At 37.9% G+C, this 21,025-nt stretch overlaps 1 protein-coding gene across 1 annotated transcript in view; it reads right to left on the bottom strand.

Moving 5' to 3' along the window:
• The window catches only part of Slc30a7 (solute carrier family 30 member 7), a 63,180-nt gene that overhangs the window by 24,721 nt on the left and 17,434 nt on the right, over positions 1–21,025 (bottom strand). Inside the window, exons 7-8 of the mRNA XM_090334279.1 lie at positions 14,819–14,869; positions 12,743–12,878 (exon numbers count right to left, since the gene is read on the bottom strand). Coding sequence (XP_090190405.1) covers positions 12,743–12,878; positions 14,819–14,869 — 187 coding nt within the window. The remainder of the gene's footprint in view (positions 1–12,742; positions 12,879–14,818; positions 14,870–21,025) is intronic.

The following is a 21,025-nucleotide window of genomic DNA, read 5'->3' as shown; positions in this document are numbered from 1 at the left end:
ACATTTGTTTAGGACAGGGTCTCACCAGCCCAGACTGGGCCCAAACTTGCTGGCCTTGAACTCCTGGTCCTCTTACCTTCACCACCAGAGTGCTGGCATTATAAACATGTGCCAAGAAACCTGACTAAACTTAGCTTTTAACAGGCTAAACACACCATATGTAGACACTCTGAAAAGCAATTTATCATACAATCACAAAATCTGGAAGCTGCCAAAAAAAATCCACACTTGATAAAAATAAAAAATACAGGTCTAAAACTCTGAGTATTGAGGCTGGGAGTATGTCCTAGTGGTAGAATGCTTGCCTAGCATGCACAAAGCCCTGGGTTTGATTCCTCGGTACCATATACACAGAAAAACTGAAGTGGTGCTGTGGCTGAAGTGGTAGAGTGCTAGCCTTGAGAAAGCCCAGACAGTGCCCAGGAGTTGAGTTCAAGCCCAGGACTGGAAGAAAACAAAACAAAACAAAACAACCCCTGAGTATCAAAGAGCAAAATGATGCCAAACACTTGAGGGGACATGTATACAGTGACACATTTCAATGTACCGGTGGGGACATGTATAATGACACACTATTATCTTAGGAATAGAAGGAAAAGATTCAGGGAAGAATCAGCCTTAAAGCTGAGCTTTAGAGAAATACTGGGACCCTGATGAGGAACAGACGAGAAAGAAAGGCATTGGATATCAGAGCATTATGAGCAAAGATACAAAAGCAGCAAAGTACAGGGTATCCCTTACAAATCACAAGTTAACTAGGATGGAGGGTACAAAGGAACTACTGTGGTCTGTAAAGCAGGTGAGGGGTGAATAACGGAGCTCTTCGCCATAACAGATCTATTTTGTAAGCAGCAGTAAGGTACCATCAGTTCTAAAAGAGGGTAGCCTTGACCAAATGACCATTACACTGCTTTGTTGTGTTAACTCATTTTCTATCACTATAACAAATACCCGAAGAAAAATAAAGTTATAAAGATAAAAGGTCTGTTTTGACTCACAGTTTTAGAAGTTTCAGTCTAGGGTGAAAAGTGCATGGCAAGACAAAACTGCTCACATCCTACTACTTCTCAACAGCTTTTGTAACAGGGTCCTTTTGGGAACAATGTAGATCTAGCCTCTAGCACCTGTTTACTCTTTGTGGCCAGTTCTATATCGTTTTTTATTTGCATACAAGCCAGTCTCTTCCAGGGCTTTGCCAGGCAGATACTACTGATCTGGAGTTCCTCCCACAGATGGCACCACACACACCACGTGACTCCTCACTCCAAGATGCTAGGCATAGGACTGCAAGTACGTGTGTACGTGTGTGCGTGTATGCTAGGTGCTTAATGTTTAAAAGGAAACAAATGGATTTCAACCATGGATTTCCGTCAATAAATGGATTTCTATCAGAGTAGAAGAAGGAATCTTTAGTTGCTTTTCAGTTTGCACACAAATTTTTAGATGTGTAATACAGTGCTTTTCTCAGCAATGAATAAATACTTCACACCTAAATTGACTCCTACAAATCAGTTTTGTTTTACAGTATTTCTTTTTCTTTTTAATTTTTTTATTTTTTATTGTCAGGGGAATGTATAGAGAAGTTAGTTACATTTGCCAGGTAGTAGGTGCATTACTTCTCATACATTGATATCCCTTCTCATGTTTTTGTCCCCATTTCCCACCCCTCACCTCCTCCCAATCATCTTGTTTCCCCCCTTCCCTTTCCTATTTCAAATAAACATATACAATGTACCAGTTAACACAGTCAGATACAGTAACAATATGAGATTAACCAAAAGAGCAACAAAGGAGAAGAGAAATAACAGTACATTAAGAAAAACAATCACACAAGATAAAGCTCTTGTTTCCATATCCTAGTGTTCCTTTCATTTAGTCTCATCCTATATGACCTTATGTATCTAGGTTTTGCGCTATTGTGCTCTCTGCTAGGAGAGTCCTACATGTGTACTAATTATTACAAATGAGAGAAAGCATTGAGCCTATGTTCCTTTGGGTCTGGTTTACTTCACTTAATATGATTTTTCCCCCAAGTCTCTCCATTTCCTTACAAATGGGGCAATATCATTCTTTCTGACAGCAGCATAGAATACTATTGCTTATAAATATCACATCTTCTTGATCCAGTCATCTACTGAGGGGCATCTGGGTTGGTTCCATATCTTTGTTATGGTAAATAATGCTGCAATGAATATCATTGGTTTCACAGTATTTTTAAGTTTATTGTTTTAAAAGGCCTCATTTTCTCACAGGAAACAATGCAAAATAGTTAGGTTCTATCATGAATAACCAAGTCAGAGATCATAGGGCTAAACTTTCATGCTGAACTATGGCAACAGAACTATCTCCCACTATCCATGGTTTACTAATGGTAGGAAAAACCAAATGGTATTATAGCCTTCCAGGACATAAGAAAGTACTGAAGACAAAGCAAGTGATGGTTCGATAAAAGCTATTGAATTCTTATTGATTATTTCTTTTCTTTTCAGGCCTGAGAATAGAACTTAAACTCAGTTCCTGTCACTCTAGCTCACTGCCTACCACTCTACCAACTGAGCTATGCCTCCAACCCTGAATGTTTATTAAATAATATTCTTACACAATGACTTAAGTTCAAAATTCTTAGCAGCATTACTATGCTGCTTCTGCTCCTTCCCTTATTTTTACTACCATTCCTGTGGGCCTTTCTTAAGGTTCCTCACCTGAACCCTCAAATCCACAAAGGACTTCCTTAGCTCCCCAAGGAAGGATAATGTACAACCACTGTTTTTCAAGATTCACACCTAAAAAGTTAATGGTGATGCCCAAACAGATGTATAGGGCCTGTCTTCTTAAGAGTGTTACTAGAAAAAGGCTGTTAGATAAACTACTATGCTGTTTGGTATCTGTTAGTACAGATGAAGCATATAAATGCTCTATGATGGCTTTGTATACTTGTTAACAAATATAACTATTATGCAATAAAGTTCCAGTACATTTGCTTTTTCTATGCAAATACCTATGCAGGCAGCAAGTTACAATTTTGACAAACTATCTTAGTCTACTAGTTTGTAAATTTAACCACTTGAAAGGCAAACCACAACGGAAATTGTTAGGGAACACCCAAAAACAGTTTCTTATAAAAATCTATTTTTCATATAGGACTATTTGAAAAGATGATAGCTTTCTGCATTAAAAAAATTACTGTCTGCTTACAAACAGTATTATTAAGAATTAAGAAGTATTCAAAAGAGCTATCTTGGGGCCGGCAGTTTGGCCTAGTGGTTAAAGTGCTTGCCTAGCATGCATGAAGACCTGGGTTCGATTCCTCGGTACCACATACGTAGAAAAAAGCTGGAAGTGGTGCTGAGGCTCACGTGGTAGAGCTCTAGCCTTGAGAAAGTCCAAGGACAGTGCTCAGACCCTGAGCTCAAGCCCACGACTGGCAAAAAAAAAAAGCTATCTTGTTCAAATCCTGTATGTAGGAACACACACTAATTAAAATGTCAAATGCATAATTTCCCTTTTATTAATGTCCTTAAAAAAAAATCTTGCTCTATTTATGACCACCACTTAGTATCAAAAAACTTAGGGGTCAGGGGCCGGGATTTGGCCTAGTGGTAGAGTGTTTGCCTAGCATGCATGAAGACCTGGGTTTAACTCCTTGGTACCACATACATAGAAAAAAGCTGAAAGTGGTGCTGAGGCTCAAGTGGTAGAGCTCTAATCTTGAAAAAGCCCCAGGACAGTGCTCAGTCCCTGAGCTCAAGACCAGGACTGGCAAAAAAAAAAAAAAAAAAAAAAAAAAGTTAGGGTTCAATTTCTTCAATATGCTAACAAATATGTTATTTTAAAACTTTTTATAGCAAAAAGACTTTCACTTACAAAGATTTCTTTTTAATATTCAAATAATTATGGCCCAAGTACAGAAGCAACACATGGTAGATGACAGAAAACTGATTAATAAATAAAATCCAGTAAAGCTTCAGAAATACCATACTGGTAACAAAGCTCATTTCTGTGTTGTTTGTATTTTTATTCATAATGCACAGAACCCTTTTTTGGTGGAAAAAAATCAAGCTATAGAGATACATGTTCATCATTTTAAACTAGGAATTCTTTTTTTTTTTTAAACTTTCTTCTTTCTTTCTTTTTTTCTTTCTTTCTTTCTTTCTTTGTTTTTTGCCAGTCCTGGGCTTGAGCTCAGGGCCTGAGCACTGTCCTTGGACTTTCTCAAGGCCAGAGCTCTATCACTTGAGCCTCAGCACCACTTCTGGCTTTTTTCTATGTATGTGGTACCAAGGAATGGAACTTGGGTCGCCGTGCATGCTAGGCAAGCACTCTACCACTAGGCCACACTCCCAGCCCAAAAATTAGGAATTCTTTTATTATCTCACTACTAGAATCAAAGGAATGACCTTTGGGAAATTTCTAATAGGAAATATATTTTTAGAAAACAAAAAAATTATATTTTCAACATTACAGTCAATCTGGTTCCTCAGGAAAACAAAATGTACCACAATATAATCTTGTTTAAGTACCCTTCTTTAAAAGAAGAGCTACCTTACAAATCACCTTCCAACTTTATTTTAGAATAATTACTAACAGCCAGCAAGATAAAAAGGAAGCCCACAGACTTCACTTGCCACATAACTGACAAGGGTCTTATATCCAAAACATACCTACAGCTCAAGAAATTAAATCCTCAAAAACAAACCCTCAAAGAAACAACCATCCCATTAAAAGGGCTAAAGACTTAAAGACTGACTTCCCTGAAAAGGAAATAAAAATGGTTTATAGACACATAACGAAATGCTCAACATCTCTGGGCATAAAAGAAATGCAAATCTTGGGGCTGGGAGTTTGGCCTAGTGGTAGAGTGCTTGCCTAGCATGCACGAAGACCCGGGTTTGATTCCTCAGTACCACATACATAGAAAAAAGCCAGAAGTGGTGGTGAGGCTCAAGTGGTAGAGAAAGCCTTGAGAAAGTCCATGCACAGTGCTCAGGCTTTGATCTCAAGCCCCGGATTGCCAAAAAAAAAAAGAAATGCAAATCAAAACAACTTTGAGATTTCACCTCATTCCAGTTAGAATGGCCATTATCAAGAAATCTAATAATAACAGATGCTGGTGGGGATGTGGGCAGAAGGGATCTCTATTGTACTGTTGATGGGAGTGTAAACTTTTTCAACCACCCTGGAAAGCAATATGGAGGTTCCTCAAAAGACTAAACATAGAGCTCCCCTATGACCCAGCAATCCCACTCCTTGGCATTTACCCAAATGTCCAGAAACAAGGGCATACTAAACCTACCAGCATAACCATGTTCATTGTAGCATTATTCCCCATAGCTAAGTTATGGAACCAACCCAGATGTCCCTCGATACATGAATGGTTCATGAAGATGTGGTATATTTACATCATGGAATCTGCCATCAGATTCCATGCTGCCATCAGAAAGAATGACATTGTCCCATTTGTAAGGAAATGGAAAGACTTGGAAAAGATCATATTAAGTGAAGTAAGCCAGACCCTAAGAAACATAGGCTCCGTCATTTCCCTCATTTGTAAGTATTAGTATATGTTTAGGATTCTCTTAATAGAGGATAACAGCTCAAAAGCTATGTACATATGTTCATATAAGAGGAGGCTAAGCAAAATGAACTTCAGGATATGGAAACAAGAGGTTTATCTTCGTGATTACTGTTCTTAATGTACTATGTGAAGCTATATTTCTTTTCTCTTCTTTTCCCCTTAAGGTTTACCTCATGTTGTTACTGTATCTGACTTTGGTACTTGGTATATTATATATATATATATGTTGATTTGTGTATTTGAAAAAGGGAAGATAAGAGAAAAACAAGATGATTGGGAGGGGACTGAGAGGAAGGAAAGTGGGAGAAAAACATGGAAAGGGGTAACAATGTTCAAGAAGTAATGTACCTACTACCTGATGAATGTAACTACAACCCTCTGTACAGCACCCCAACAATAAAATTTAAAAAACAAAAAATAAATAAAATAATGACTATACCATTATACTGCTGTACACCATCTGAAAGCTTGAAATGGCTGGTTAAGCTTAACTACTGAGGTATTTTGTAGATGCGCACTTTTTAAATTGATCAAAGATCATAATAGTATTTGCCTATATATACTTTCACATTTTTCTTTTTCTTTTCTGTTGTATTTTACTGTCAGGCTAACATATAGAGGGTTTACAGTTACATTCATCGGGTAGTGGGTATATTAACTTCTTGAGCATTGATATCCCCTCTCGTGTTTTCATCCCTTCACATAATGTAAAGAGTGCATGTGGAACAGTGGTTAGGCGGCTTCTGAATGTGACAGTCTTGACTTCTTTACTTCTTAACACTTTCAGTATCTTCCATGGTTTTTATAATTATATGTTACAATGTTCGAAATAGGTTTAAAGAATTCTAAGAAAAACTTCATATATATATATATATATATATTTATAACAGTTCAGTAACAGTTCAGGGAAACTATGGGTAATTTTTTCCTCACCATTAACTGTATATTACCAAAGTTTGTCAAGCTAACTATTTCTCTAACTTTAAGTGGGCTGCCTTTTTTTTTTTTTCAAGACCTGGGGCTGGAACTCAGGGCCTGAGCACTGTCCTTGGGCTTTCCCAAGGTTAGTGTTCTACTAGTTGAGCCAAAGTACCACTGCCAGCTTTTTCTGTGTACATGGTACCAAAGATTCAAGCCCAGGGCTTCATGCATGCTAAACAAGCACTCTACCACTAGGCCAAGCTTCTGGCTCCAGTGGGCTGCTGCTAAATATCTAATTTTCGTGAATTCTTCAGGCTCTTCTCTTAATAGAGAGAAAGCGTAAGGAACACTGGTTACCACCCTGCACTCTCCCTGGAGCTCAGGAGCTTGCAGTAAGAAACTTAACCCCACCCCCTTTAGACCATTCCCCCCGCCCCCCCATTCCCCTGAAATCCTCACCCACCACAGGACTCTACCCTCTCCCTACCTACAATGCCAGCTGTGGAATTCTTCACTGTTCCCCTTTAGTCACTGCAGTGAGCACTGGGCTCCTCTGTCTCTACTGCTCTCATTATCCTTGAATGAAATATCCACCCAGACAGTCCATTCAACCTTTTGTCTCTATATGATGACCTTTTCCTCACTTCAAGAATTAAACTTCTGACATGAGACCTCAAGCAGTTCGGAATCTGAATAACCCTCCCCATGTCTGGGTCCCCTCCTTCACTACCACACAGCTCTCACTAAAGAAACTCCATGGGCTGGGAGCTTAGTCTAGTAGAGTGCTTGCCTAGCATGCACGAAGCCCTGGGCTCAATTCCTCGGTACCACATACTTAGAAAAGGCCAGAAATTGTGCTCTAGTTCAAGTGGCAGAGCAAAAAGTGTGTAAGGATAGTGCTCACGCTCTGAGTTCAAGTCCCAGGACAGGAAGGAAGGAAGGAAGGAAGGAAGGAAGGAAGGAAAGAAGGAAAGATCTCTAATCTACTAACCCTATCACTGCTTTAAAAGCCTTCCAATCTGGCCAGGAGTTTGGCCTAGTGGTAGAGTGCCTGCCTAGCATGCCCGAAGACCCCAGTTCAATTCCTTGGTACCACATACATAAAGAAAGCCAGAAATGGTGCAGTGGCTCAGGGTAGAATACTAGCCTAAAGGAAAGTCCAAGGACAGTGCTCAGACCCTGAGCTCAAGCCCAGGACTGGCAAAAAAAAAAGCCCACCAATCTTACTTCCCCACCCTAACCTCAGCCCTATTCCTTTCCCACGGTCAGTACTCACCTGATAATAGGTTTGGCTTTTTTAAGTCCAACTCTATCAATTCCCTAACTTTTACCAAGTAGCTAAAGAAGTCTGGAGAAAACTGAAGACTGTTTAGCCTTTCAATTCATGACCATCAACCCATGGGTCCTCAGTGCTGACATGCAATCCTACTGCTCCCCAGCCTAGCAGAAGGCTTGACAGCTGACTGCAACTGCCAGTCACGTCTCCTCTCTCCTCTTCATTCTTACCACTCTTCTGAGTGTCTAGTCTGTTAGCCAAGTTCCATTCCCAGGAGCTCTTACTAGGGCTGATTATCCCTTCCCGAGAGAAATGCTTCTTCACAGGCCTCTACGAAAATGCAGTTCCGATCTTTCCTCCTCACCCTGCTCCACTCTGTTCCTCCTCATTGCTGTCTCCTGTCCTCAGTCCTCTTCTCACCCAATCTCATGGCTTACTACACCCAAATGTGTATCTTTCAACCCCACCTGGGCGCTATACTGCTCTGCTCACTTCACCCCAGCTACACAGCTCAGCAGGCTCCTGCCTCAGTGCCTTTGCAAGTGACATCCCTCCATTAGGCATGTTCTTCCTCTAACAGACTCATGTTCCGCTCTTTCGATTCAATTCAAATGTCACCACATGCAATGGGCTGCTCAGGCCCTCCTGAGATACCACCTCCTACCCAGTTTTGTCATTGCACTGGTACCCGATGACATTACAATACATATTAGCATATTCATTTGCTTCACTGGGTGTCCCACATAATGATGTCAGCTACATGAGGATAAAGTCTTTGCCTATTGCTGTTAAGTGCCTGGTACAGAGTGGACACCACAGTATTTGTTGAACAATTTTAAGTTAGATTACAGTTATCTATTCTTTCTAGAAGGTAGGATTATGAGACATGTCAATAGCTAAATTATACAGTTCAACAATGAAGTTTTGTACAATCAGCATGTATTATTTCGCTTCTCTGACAAAAAGGACAAGTAATACAAATGTTAAAGCTTACTATTAAAAACAATCCAATTATCCTCCCCATACACACACATATAACGTATATGCATATATATATATATATATAGTATAAAAATGTTGACATTTTAGTCAGTGGACTCTAGACAAAGATGACAAATGTGTTTTTATCACAGGAAGCCAAACATTGCCTACCAGCTGCCTAGTAGCTTACTAGTTGTGGCTAGCACTATTTTGGAAGGAAGAATGCCATACCAAGGGTTATTTTCCTAAAAAAAAATAGGAGGAATGGGAGCAGTACATTCACACAGTTGAAAACTTTATATGGTGAGTTTGGTCTTATGGTTAGCTGACCACTACCAAGAATTCCACTTTTGCACACTCACTACCTTCTTGAAATTTCCACATAAATATCTACTAAGAAATCCCAAACTTGCACAATTAAACAGAACTTCTGATCTTGACTCACTCTGAAAAATGTTTTTCCTAGCCTTCTCTCTTTCAACAAAAAAAATCCTTCAATTCAGCCAGGTAAAAATCTCTATGGAAAGAATGCTGATTCCCCTTCAGCTCTGACCATGCATTCATAAAATGAGCAAATCTTGCTAGCTCTACTGGCAGAGATTTTAACAACTTAATTTTTGTCTCTCTATTGCCTATATATTAGACCACTTTAGTAAAAAGGATCTTAAACAACAGTCATTCATTATATGGCTTTTGTTTCCTTAACCTGGAAGTCCTTACATTTAGTGTCATACTGTTGTCCTTAATGTACTATGTTATCTCTCATCTCTTTTGCCATCCCTTGGTTATCTCATATTGTTACAATATTTCACCTTGTTATCTGATATATTTTATATGTGCTTAATTGGTTATTTGAAATTGGATAGGGAAGGGGGAAATCAAGATAAGCGGGGGGGGGGGGAAGGAAATGGGGATCATGTCATGAGAAAGAGTATCAATGTTTGTGAAGTTATGCACATTTTATTAATCACAATAAAAAAAAGGATCTTAAACAAATATCGTCACCCTGGGGCTGGGAGTTTGCCTATATACATATGGCCACTCCTTTATGATTTCACACTGAAATGAGTGGAAAATAACAGTAACTAATATTTGAATGGTTTATTTATTAATTTGATTCTCTCTCTCCCCCACTATTATCATATAAGATTAAAACAGGAAAGATCTCATCTATATCAGATCCTGACTAGAAAGGTATAATTACTAATATGTTTGCTGAAGATGATTTGTGCATATTTTAAAAGCATGGCTTATATTTCGGTTTTAAAAATCCTGTGTTGAGCCACTAGTGGCTCACGCTTATAATCATAGCTACTCAGGAGGCTGAGATCTGAGGATCAAGGTTCAAAGCCAGCCTGGGCACAAAAGGACCCGAGACTCTTATCTCCAATTAACCTCTAGAAAATAGGAAGTGGGGCTTGGCTCAAGGGTAGAGTGGTAGCCTTGAGCTGAAGAGCTCAGGGATAGCACCCAGGCAGAGATCAAGCCCATGACCCACCAAAAAAAAAAAAAAATCCTGTATTGTAGTCATTCATTTACATTTGTGAAATAAATAAATAAGAACAGAACTAAGTGATTCTGTTAATTAGAACTCCATCTTGGATGGGGGAGGGTTACAAAAAGTAATTTGCCAAGATTGATGTAAAAAAACCACAGCAATCCATTTTTTCTGATTCAAGATCAGAAATTGGCAGAATTGGATGCTCATTGTAAAACACTGGAAACAGTTTGCCTTCTCAGAGCACAAGAGAGGCAATAACACTGATTCTCTACATGGTAAATAAATGTCGTGAAAGGGTACTGTGATAGGTGTGAAATGGTTGTACTTCACCTCACCTGGGAGGCAGAGAATGAGGACATGTTTCCTGAAGAGGAACCATCTGAATTAAATCTGATCTGAAAGATTGAAAGACCTGGAGAGGGGGAGTGTGGATCTGGCATGAAATGTATGAAGATTTGGGACAGAGGAAATATGAGCAAAGCCTGGAAACTAGAGAATTCATACACACTTTCCTCTATTTGGAGAGCCAGAATTGAGAGCAAGACTGAAGAGGAAAAGAAGGTAAACAACATATTCATACCCTGGGAAGAAGTTTGGACTTCATCCTGAGAAGAGGAGTCAAGAACTAACTTAAAACAAGATCATTTTATATGTCACATACTCTTCATCAGAGAAACTGGGAAAAGTTTAGAGGGAATAAGAAACATCAACCTGGAAACTGTCAGTTATCTAGACAAGATATAACAGTAGCCAAATTAGGGTAACAATAGTGGAGACAAAGAATAGCAAACAATGAAAGGCTACTCTTAAGAAATATTAGAGGCCAGGAGTTTGGCCTAGTGGTAGAACTAGCATGTACAAAGACGAGGTTCAATTCCTTGGTACCACATACATAGAAAAAAGTCAGAAATGGTGCTATGGCTCAAGTAGTAGAGCTCTAGCCTTGAGAGATCCCAAGGATAGTGCTCAGGCCCTGAGTTCAAGGCCTAGAACTGGCAAAAAAAAGAAAAAGAAAGAAAGAAAAGAAATATTAGAAACAAAACAAATGAATACAAATCCTCCATAAAAATACTCAAGAAATATTACAAACAACTAAGACTATAATATGTAACAAAACAAGTGCATACAAATCCTCAATAAAAAGTGCCACATGTAAAAGTGATGGAAGTGTTCGGGAGTTAAGCTTTCTGGAATATGAACCATGGAGTATGATTTCCAAGATGAAGAAAAGGCCCTGTAAGCTCTAGAAAGCTTTTTTTATAAAAGAGTTTCTTCCCGTACAAATAACATTAAAAGTTACCTGAATGTTTAAAGTCTTTACTTTTGGGCAGAAACTTAAGACACTTCCAGTTATGACCAGTTTTAATATTGAAAATTTTAATATATTCACCTATGAGTTATAAAAAAAAATCATCACAACATGACCTCTATTTGTCTTGTCTATCATTACAAAGAAAGTTTTACTGAATAAAATCATATGGAAGCTGGGAGGGGTGGCTCACACCTGTAATGTTAGCTACTCAGAAGGCTGAAATCTGAGGATTGAGGTTCAGTGCCAGCCCGTGCCCTAAAGACAGTGAGACTCTTATCTCCAATTAACCACTAGAAAACTGGAAGTGGCGCTGTGGCTCAGGGTTATAGATGGCAGCCTTGGGCTGAAGAGCTCAGGGACAGCACCCAGGCCCAGAGTTCAAGTCCCACGACCGACCAAAAACAAAAGTATATGGAAAAATAAAAACATTCTTATTAAGACATATTATGCAAATTTCTAAGTAACTAAAGGTAGACAAGTAAATGAATACTTTTAAGTAACCTTCTTACTCTGACTTATCTCAGGATAGAAGAAACTCAGATGAAACTAATCATACAATCTAATTCAGCAAACATGAGAATTCACACACCTACACATATACGCACAAACACACACAAATACATTAGCACTGTGTTAGACAGTGACATGGTTAAGAGTTAAGAAAAAGATGCACCCTCAAAAACCATATCATCTCAATGTGGGGGGAGGTTGGGCATAAATTTATCTCAGCAAAAACTTTAATGAGACTTCTACAACATAATCACAACTTTAAAAAGTTCCAGCAGGTAAGACTTTTCTAATTTTGATAATCTAAAGCAAATATCTATAGATATGGATATCTAGATGTTAACTATAACATCCCAACAACAATTAATCCATTTTACATGTCCAATTCTTTACACTACACACACAGTGTCAGATTTAGGAAAATGACTTCTGATTTGAGTTATGATGAAAAACTCAACTACCAAATAGCAAAAAGGAACATCTACTTCCAAGACAGAAATAAGTGAGAAATGTGGAAAAAGCAATGACAATAAAGAGAATCTTCTAAGAACTTCTTAAAGATGAAAGGGAAAACACTATCTCTCCTTGTATTTTAGATCTATAATTTAAGTAGTAGATTTCCTGCCTTTCTCTGACTCATAGTTGGAAGTAATCCAGTGCAGCACTTACCTTACAACAATAAGCATGGCTATGAGGATTGAACAGATAGGATCTGCTATCATCAAACCAAAATTCTGCATCATGATAGCAGAGGCAATGACACCAATACTCCCAAGTGTATCTGCCAAAATGTGTAAAAATACACCTGGGGAGAAAGCAGGAAATAAGTGAATATGCTGTCTACATATGTGCAGATTAAAATGGCACTGACCTGAAATACCCATTAAGTATATCCATTATTTAATAGTTATATAAGTCAGTAGCTATTTATGAATCTAAATCACCTTTATAAAACAGAGGTTTAAATCTAAATGGTAAATTATACTTGTACTCTTCTTTCCTTCCTTCTTTTCTTCCTGCTCCCCCTTTCTCATTCAGTCACTGCTCCTCCCCCCATCTCTTCTTCCCTCTTTCCCTTCCTTCCTTCTTGCCTGTTTCTTCTTTCTGTTGTTGAGATAGAACCTCATGATACAATCCTACAGCCCCAGCAAGCCTAGCTTGCTATGTAGCCCAAGGAGGCCTCAAATTTGCTATCTTCCTTCCTGAGCATCCAGGTGTACTTGCCCTTAATACATAGCAAATGAAGAAACAAATTCTTTCTTACAATTTTTTTCTAAATGTTTGTTTCTGATTGGAAAAAGGATACAAGAATTAAGTAAAATAATGTCTTTAGGGAAGTAACAGCATTAAACTAAAAAAAAAAAAAAAAAAAAAAAAAACCCAAGAAAACATTATAATTCCAAATAAACAATGCACATAGCACCCTCTGCTGGTGAGTAAAATCACTACTCTCTGGGACTTAGATCTTTTTTTTTTTTTTTTTTTAGCATCAGACACAGAATTTATTGTGTAGCATCAGCTTTCCATGAATCAAACCAACACCTGTGATAAACAGCCCATAAAGACAAAGCTATTATTGGACTCATCGTCATCATTTTGGATGTTGCACTCCATAATGAGTTGGATTCATTGCCAGTGGTAAGGCAAGCAAGCTATCATCAAAGGGGAACTTAGAAAAACAAAAACATTCACCTGATGGCTGAGAAGTGATAGAAAAAGAGAGGAAGAAACTAGGACTATATAATCCCTTTACAGTGAAAGACCTAAGGACCTCCCACTAGAGCCGTCTTAATGTTTCCACTATCTCCTCATTGAGATTAAGCCTTTAACATGAAGTCCTTTGGGGACATTTGAGATCCAAACAATTACAGTACTAATCCAGTCACTTTGTGAATAAATTACTGCATTTCCCTCAAACCCCACATTTCATAAATACAGTATTACAAGTACTTCTAAACAGCATAAAGAATGCAAAACATTTTTTGCCTGTATCTCAGAATCCCTCCAATTGGACTTAGATCTTTTATGGACCCTAATTTTATTTTCCTCATAGCTTGTATAAAGACAACAGGAGGCCATATTTAACTTTCTTTCCTCTCACCTATGATAATTTTCAAAAGAAAAAAAAATTATTGAAGTTAAATTATAGCACTGACATAGCTATATCTAAAATAATTATTATTGTATCTCAACCAAGAATGTTCTAAAAGGAAATGTTTATAAAAGGAAAATTAGTGTCTAGAAGACACAATAAAGCCCCCTGAAAATAAATTCTTAGGTATGGAAGAACATATTATCAGCCAAAAAAATTTAAAAAGTATTAGACCAAAAACCAGCTGTAGTAGAAACTGGATCAAAAGCTACAGAGAAAGTTTCTCCAGTTTATCAACTGACAGTCCTGTTAGGAATCACCAGCTAATGCCAACATCTGTGATAGAAGCCTTGTCTGCACTTCATTTGTTAGATCTAAACTTCCCCACAGAACAGAAACACACTGAATGCTACTTTTAGAAGAACTGTAATGGTACACGACAGCAAATGTACTGGATATTGATATACTAAACCTGAGGAGGGGGAACAAGGGACAAAGGTATATTGGCTGATTTACCTAATATAGCATATAGAGACTAATCATTAAAAAGGCAACACTTTAAAATGTAGTTTAATTATGTAGGTTTCTTAAACACTCCAGACAATTAAACCTAATAAAACTGGGTTGAGAAATACACAACTGGCTTGTCTTACCTTGTAAAATCTGTCTACTGGGTCCCGTTGTTTCTTTTACAGAAGGACCATCTGTAGAGAATTAAGTTAAATTATTTTAAAATGTATTCAACTCTTGATTCAATTTTTTGTCATTCATTCAGAATCGTTTTCATTCAAATGTATTGTGAAGGATATGTGACTATGTAGCCACAACAGACCTAAAAAAAATGTTTTTTTACGTTTAGAAAAATTACTTAAGTAGAGGTAAGTCAGAAGTGATCATTTTTAAGCGTATTTTGGAAATTTTTGAATTAAAAAACTCAAGCATAAGAAACTCAAAATAATATGAAAATTTGCTAATAGTAAATAAAGTATCTTCTAAAACTTTTACAGTTGGAAAAGTCAGGGAAGATTAGATTTATTACTGAAGTTATAGGAGATCCAGGGCGGGGAACCAAGGTAACTTGATTATGGGGAACAAACAATACTTTAATATTTCTACACAAATATGGCAAGTTTTCTATACAGATGAGAGAAAAACTCTTGTCACAACTTTGCCTTTATGAAGGAAAAGTGAAATCATAATTTCTATACTTAAATACAGTGAGAGGTTTACACTGAAGCAGGAAACAGGTAAGCAAGCTCTCTTTAAGATATACAACATCTTTGGCTAAACAGGCATGGGGAACTTGCAGCCCTCAGGCCATCTAAGGCCCTAGAAATCCAGGAAAGATACTGTTTCTCACTGACTACCCCAGCCTATCTGCCTTTCCTGATAACTTTTTGTGGTACATAATGAACTTATGAATATCCAAATGACCTTTGACAAGAATACTTCCCCCCACCCCAGATGGGATTATCAGGACAGACAAAGTTCCTGATAAGCTCTAAGAATGACTGCCTGTAGTCAGTAGTTTTTCCGCTAACAGCAGCCCTGACAGAACAGTATAAACCTAATGTCATCACTGCAGCACTGGCAGAACAGTATAAACATAATGTCATCACTGCAGCACTGGCAGAACAGTATAAACCTAATGTCATCACTGCAGCACTGGCAGAACAGTATAAACCTAATGTCATCACTGCAGCATCGACAGAACAGTATAAACCTAATGTCATCACTGCAGCCCTGACAGAACAGTATAAACCTAATGTCATCACTGCAGCACTGGCAGAACAGTATAAACATAATGTCATCACTGCAGCACTGGCAGAACAGTATAAACATAATGTCATCACTGCAGCACTGGCAGAACAGTATAAACCTAATGTCATCACTGCAGCCCTGGCAGAACAGTATAAACATAATGTCATCACTGCAGCACTGGCAGAACAGTATAAACCTAATGTCATCACTGCAGCACTGGCAGAACAGTATAAACATAATGTCATCACTGCAGCACTGGCAGAACAGTATAAACCTAATGTCATCACTGCAGCATCGACAGAACAGTATAAACATAATGTCATCACTGCAGCACTGGCAGAACAGTATAAACCTAATGTCATCACTGCAGCATCGACAGAACAGTATAAACCTAATGTCATCACTGCAGCACTGGCAGAACAGTATAAACATAATGTCATCACTGCAGCATCGACAGAACAGTATAAACCTAATGTCATCACTGCAGCACTGGCAGAACAGTATAAACATAATGTCATCACTGCAGCACTGGCAGAACAGTATAAACATAATGTCATCACTGCAGCATCGACAGAACAGCATAGAAAAACTACATTAAAAAAAAACTAAGACTGTATCATGCACTGTCCTCAAAAGACAGCAACAAGTACAACTATTGCAAAAAAGCCAGTCCTTTATCAAGGCACAGACTGCTGTGTATAGCTAGAGCTAGAACAGTTATTCTTGACATCAGTATTTTGAAAGTGCTATCTTATTATATTAAATGTTATATAAAATGACCTAATTCCCAACGATGTAAATCTAATTGTCTTCTAGTTATATAACTTATCTGTGGCAGAGACTAGATAGTTGCTTGGCAAAGTCAGTCACTTCTTTATTTTCTCTCGGGTATACAGCTAACCAGCAGTTCTAGACCCCTTCCAGTGCAGTGCTAGAGGGTGGCTAAGCTGTGGACAGAGGTGTACATGAGCTATAAGCCACTCCAAGGCTCCTAAGACTGTACACTTGAGAATTGGAGGGAATCCATCAGAATCCAAGTGGGGGAATTCCACAGATAGAAAGGAACCCGAATCCCCAATTGCCATGAGGAACAGTTCCCACATTCTACTAACTTATTAAAAGAAATTAATAAATCTTTCTGCATATATTATTCAATTAGAGTGGCTTTATTTTATTTACAAATTTTTGAAGATAGTTAGCTTTACTCACAGTGGAACATTCCAATAAATATAGAGTTCACAGTATTTCCCAGTGAGAATACTTGTCTCTTCTGGATGAAAGGAAATCATGGCCCTATTACAAGGAATCCCACAGTGGACTTACAGAAAACTAAAGGCAGAATAATAGCTAACAGCACCAAGTTTAAGGACTGAATCCCCATCTTCACACCCTAAATTTTCAATGTATCAATTATTATGATTCCTTTGTGGCTTGGTCATGAGAACAATAGCTCTGTTTACTTCATTAGTCCATAAGGAAAATTTAAAAATTAACACATGTAAAATACTTAGAATATTTGTGGCAATAAACTGGGCATTCAAAACACCTAGTGAGGAGGGAAAAAAGGCCCCACCTACTAATGATCAATATTGCTTATTATTAAGATGGTGATTACTGGAACACTTGGGGGCTATTACAAATGCTTATTTTTCAACAAATCCATATAAAGTGGTATTTGCTCCCAGTCATGCAATACATGCATAGTATTTGTGTTAAACCCTAAACTGGCTTTTCTATTAACTTTTTTTAAAGCAAAACAAAACTTTGCTAACTATATCTCTACCAAGTAATTCTAAAAATCAAAATCTAATTTAAATTCTTTTAAAACTACAGGCTAAACAACCCTTTATCTGGAACTCAACTTGCTGAAAAATCTGAGACTATCCAAAGTCCAGCTTCTAGGGTATATTTCAGAGTTTGGATCAGGTATGCTCAACTGGCAAACATATACAAATATTCAAAAGAAAAAAAGAATCAGAAAGCACTCAGACCACACTCATTCTGGGTAAGGATCTCCCAGCCTGTATTGCTTGGTTAAGGGTTGAAAATTATCACAGCAAAATAGTAAAATTTTCAAACAAATAAATGCTACATACAGTGATAAATACAATGTTTAATAAGTTGATCTACATACAAGGACTGGGCTAGAATCTTAATACAAAGAACAGGATATAGCTCTTGTTGTCAAAAAGTTTGTAGTCTTTTTAAGGAGAAAGACAATATAAACTAATTTCACTAATCTATGACCTTCTCTGTCCTTTCCATTTCACTTCTATCTATGTTGAATGTCATCAATAAACAGTTGAAAATTCCCTTTTGGTTCTAGTTATATAATCACACCGTGCTGCATATTTTGCAATTATTCTACTAAATTAAAGAGTTGTTCAGAGTTTGGTAAGGAGAAAAATATTCCACATATGAAAAGGACCCAAATTCTAGTTCACCAAATTCAAAAGCTTTTCTAAAATTGATTGGCCTGAGAATGCCCCAAGGATAAGCCAATTCTTCTGTCCTTTAACTACAGAGAATCTTAGTTACAAAAAGGTGCCCAGGAACACCTGAAATAACATACTAGTGAACAAATCCTTTCATAGGCAATGTAGTTCCCTACTTCGCTTAAATATAATGTAGACATTAGTTAATGGAAGTCTCAATCAATTTCCTTAAAAAGTTTGATGATAGATAGCAACAACTTTTGGACTGTAATTCTGAAGGTATTCAATGAACTGACAAGCTGCTGGAACAATAGAAAGTTCTACTTACAGTTTCTTAATATTTCATTTATAATGGTAAAAATAGTAGCCAAACATGTCAGAATCTGTTCTAGGCCAATGAGTATTATTTATTTGTAAAATACTTTTTAATCTAATGATGTATCTAATTGTGAGATGTATATATGTATGTGTATATATATGTACATATATATATTTCAAGTTAAATGCTGCATTTTATGGCTACTATCCAAATATAAAAATCTGAGCTGGGCGCCAATGGCTCACACCTAGTAATCCTAGCTACTCAGAAGCTTGGGATCTAAGGATGACAGTTCAAAGCCAGCCCAAGAACAAAAGTCCCTGAGATTCTTATCTCCAATTAACCACCAGAAAACCAGAAATGGTGCTGTGACTCAACGTGCACTAGTGCACTAGCGTTGAGCCGAAGAGATCAAGGACAGCACCCAGGCTTACAGTTCAAGTCCCACAACCGAACAAAAAATTTAAAAATCTGAGAAAAAGTTATTTTGATAGACTTCATAGTTTGACTCAAAATTAATTACAAATATACTCTATTATTATTATTTTTTTGCCAGTCCTGGGCTTGAGCTCAGGGTCTAAGCACTGTCCTTGGACTTTCTCAAGGCTAGAGCTCTACCACTTGAGCCTCAACACCACTTCCAGCTTTTTGCTATGTATGTGGGGTACCAAGGAATCGAACCCGGCTCTTCATGCAGGCTAGGCAAGCACTCTACCACTAGGCCAAACTCCCGGCCCCAAATATACTCTATTATTACAAAACTCTATAATACACTAAGAGTTCAAGGAGAACTAGGATGAAGAATCTGTCATTGCTTCCATTGTTTTAAATGGGTGATAGTGGATCTCAAATCACTAAGGCAGAGTCCACAAATAGTAGTCAAAAGAATGATGCAGAAGTTTCATTCTGAAGTATCAATTATGGTACCCCAAAAAGAAGAGCCTTAAAAAATGCATAAACAATCTTCTCTCGCTTTTTTTTTAATTGCAAGTCCTTGGGCCTGGGCACTGTCCCTGAGTCTCTTTGTACTCAAGGCTAGTGCTCTGCCACTTGAGCCACAGCACCACTTCAAGCCTTTTCTGAGTAGTTTATTGGGGATAAGAGTTTCATGGAGCCAAGTAAGGCTCACCCTATAATCCTAGCTACTCAGGAAGCTGAGATCAGAGGATCAAGGTTCAAAGCCAGCCTGGGCACAAAAGGACCTGAGACTCTATCTCCAATTAACCTCTAGAAAATGGGAAGTGGTTGGGGGGTAGGAGGAGAGAAACTTGGAGAAAAACATGGGAAGATGTACCATTGTTCAAAAAGTAATATACCCATTACCTCACAAATGTAACTATAACCCCTCTAACACATAATCCTGACAATAAAATTCAATGAAAAAAAATTAAAGCGGTGATACCTAGACCCAACAGGAGGGGTGGGGATGAGGGGGAGGGAAATGGGGACCAAGACATGTGAAAGGGTATCAATGTATGTGAATTAATGCACCTTCTACCTGGCAAATATCATGTAACCCTTCTATTAATTACAATAAAAAATATATGAAAAAAAAGAAAGAAAATGGGAAGTGGGGCTTGGCTCAAGGGTAGGGCAGTAGCCTTGAGCTGAAGAGCTCAGGGACAATGCCCAGGCCCAGGGGTAGGGTGGTAGCCTTGAGCTTAAGAGCTCAGGGACAGTGTCCAGGCCGAGTTCAAGAGTTCAATCCCATGACCCACCAATAAATAAATAAACAAATATAGAGTTTCATGACTTTTCTGCCTTAGCTGGCTCTGAAACATGATTCTTAGATCTGTAATCCTGAGTAGCCAGGACTACAGGCATGAGCCACTGGCACCAGCTTTGCATAAACATTTTTTTAAAGTTGTTTTCTCATTTATTTTGCCACAGTAATGCAAAGTTTAACACATCTGCCTTCTTGGATATACAATTCTTTTACAAGAAATCAATATAAGAATGTGTAAGAGAAATATAATTTTCACAGTTAATGTGGAATGATGCATGAGTAAAAAGTTAGAAAAGTAAGCTTTCAGAGCATGGTAGTGCAATTATTGTGAACTAGCAAATTCTAAAGACTAACACAGGAAATGAGCAAAAACAGACCAACAGGAATACAAGCAAACTACACAGCTACAATGCTAAGCAAACAAAAGGAAAACAAATATTACCTGATTAAAAAATGGCCAAAGGAACTGAACAGACATTTCTCCAAAGAGGACATATAAATGGCCAAACAGGTATATGAAAAGGTGTTCAACATCACTAATCCCCAGGGAAATTCAACTCAAAACCTCAATGAGGTATCATCTCACACCTGGCAGGATGGCTAGTATCAAAAAAAAACA

The sequence above is a fragment of the Megascapheus bottae genome, chromosome 6 (genome assembly GCF_031878675.1).
Source record: "Megascapheus bottae isolate mThoBot1 chromosome 6, mThoBot2.hap1, whole genome shotgun sequence".
NCBI classification, from domain to species: Eukaryota; Metazoa; Chordata; class Mammalia; order Rodentia; family Geomyidae; genus Megascapheus; species Megascapheus bottae.
Note: the sequence above shows the minus strand (reverse complement) of the source record. Positions and strands in the feature narration are given on the sequence as shown.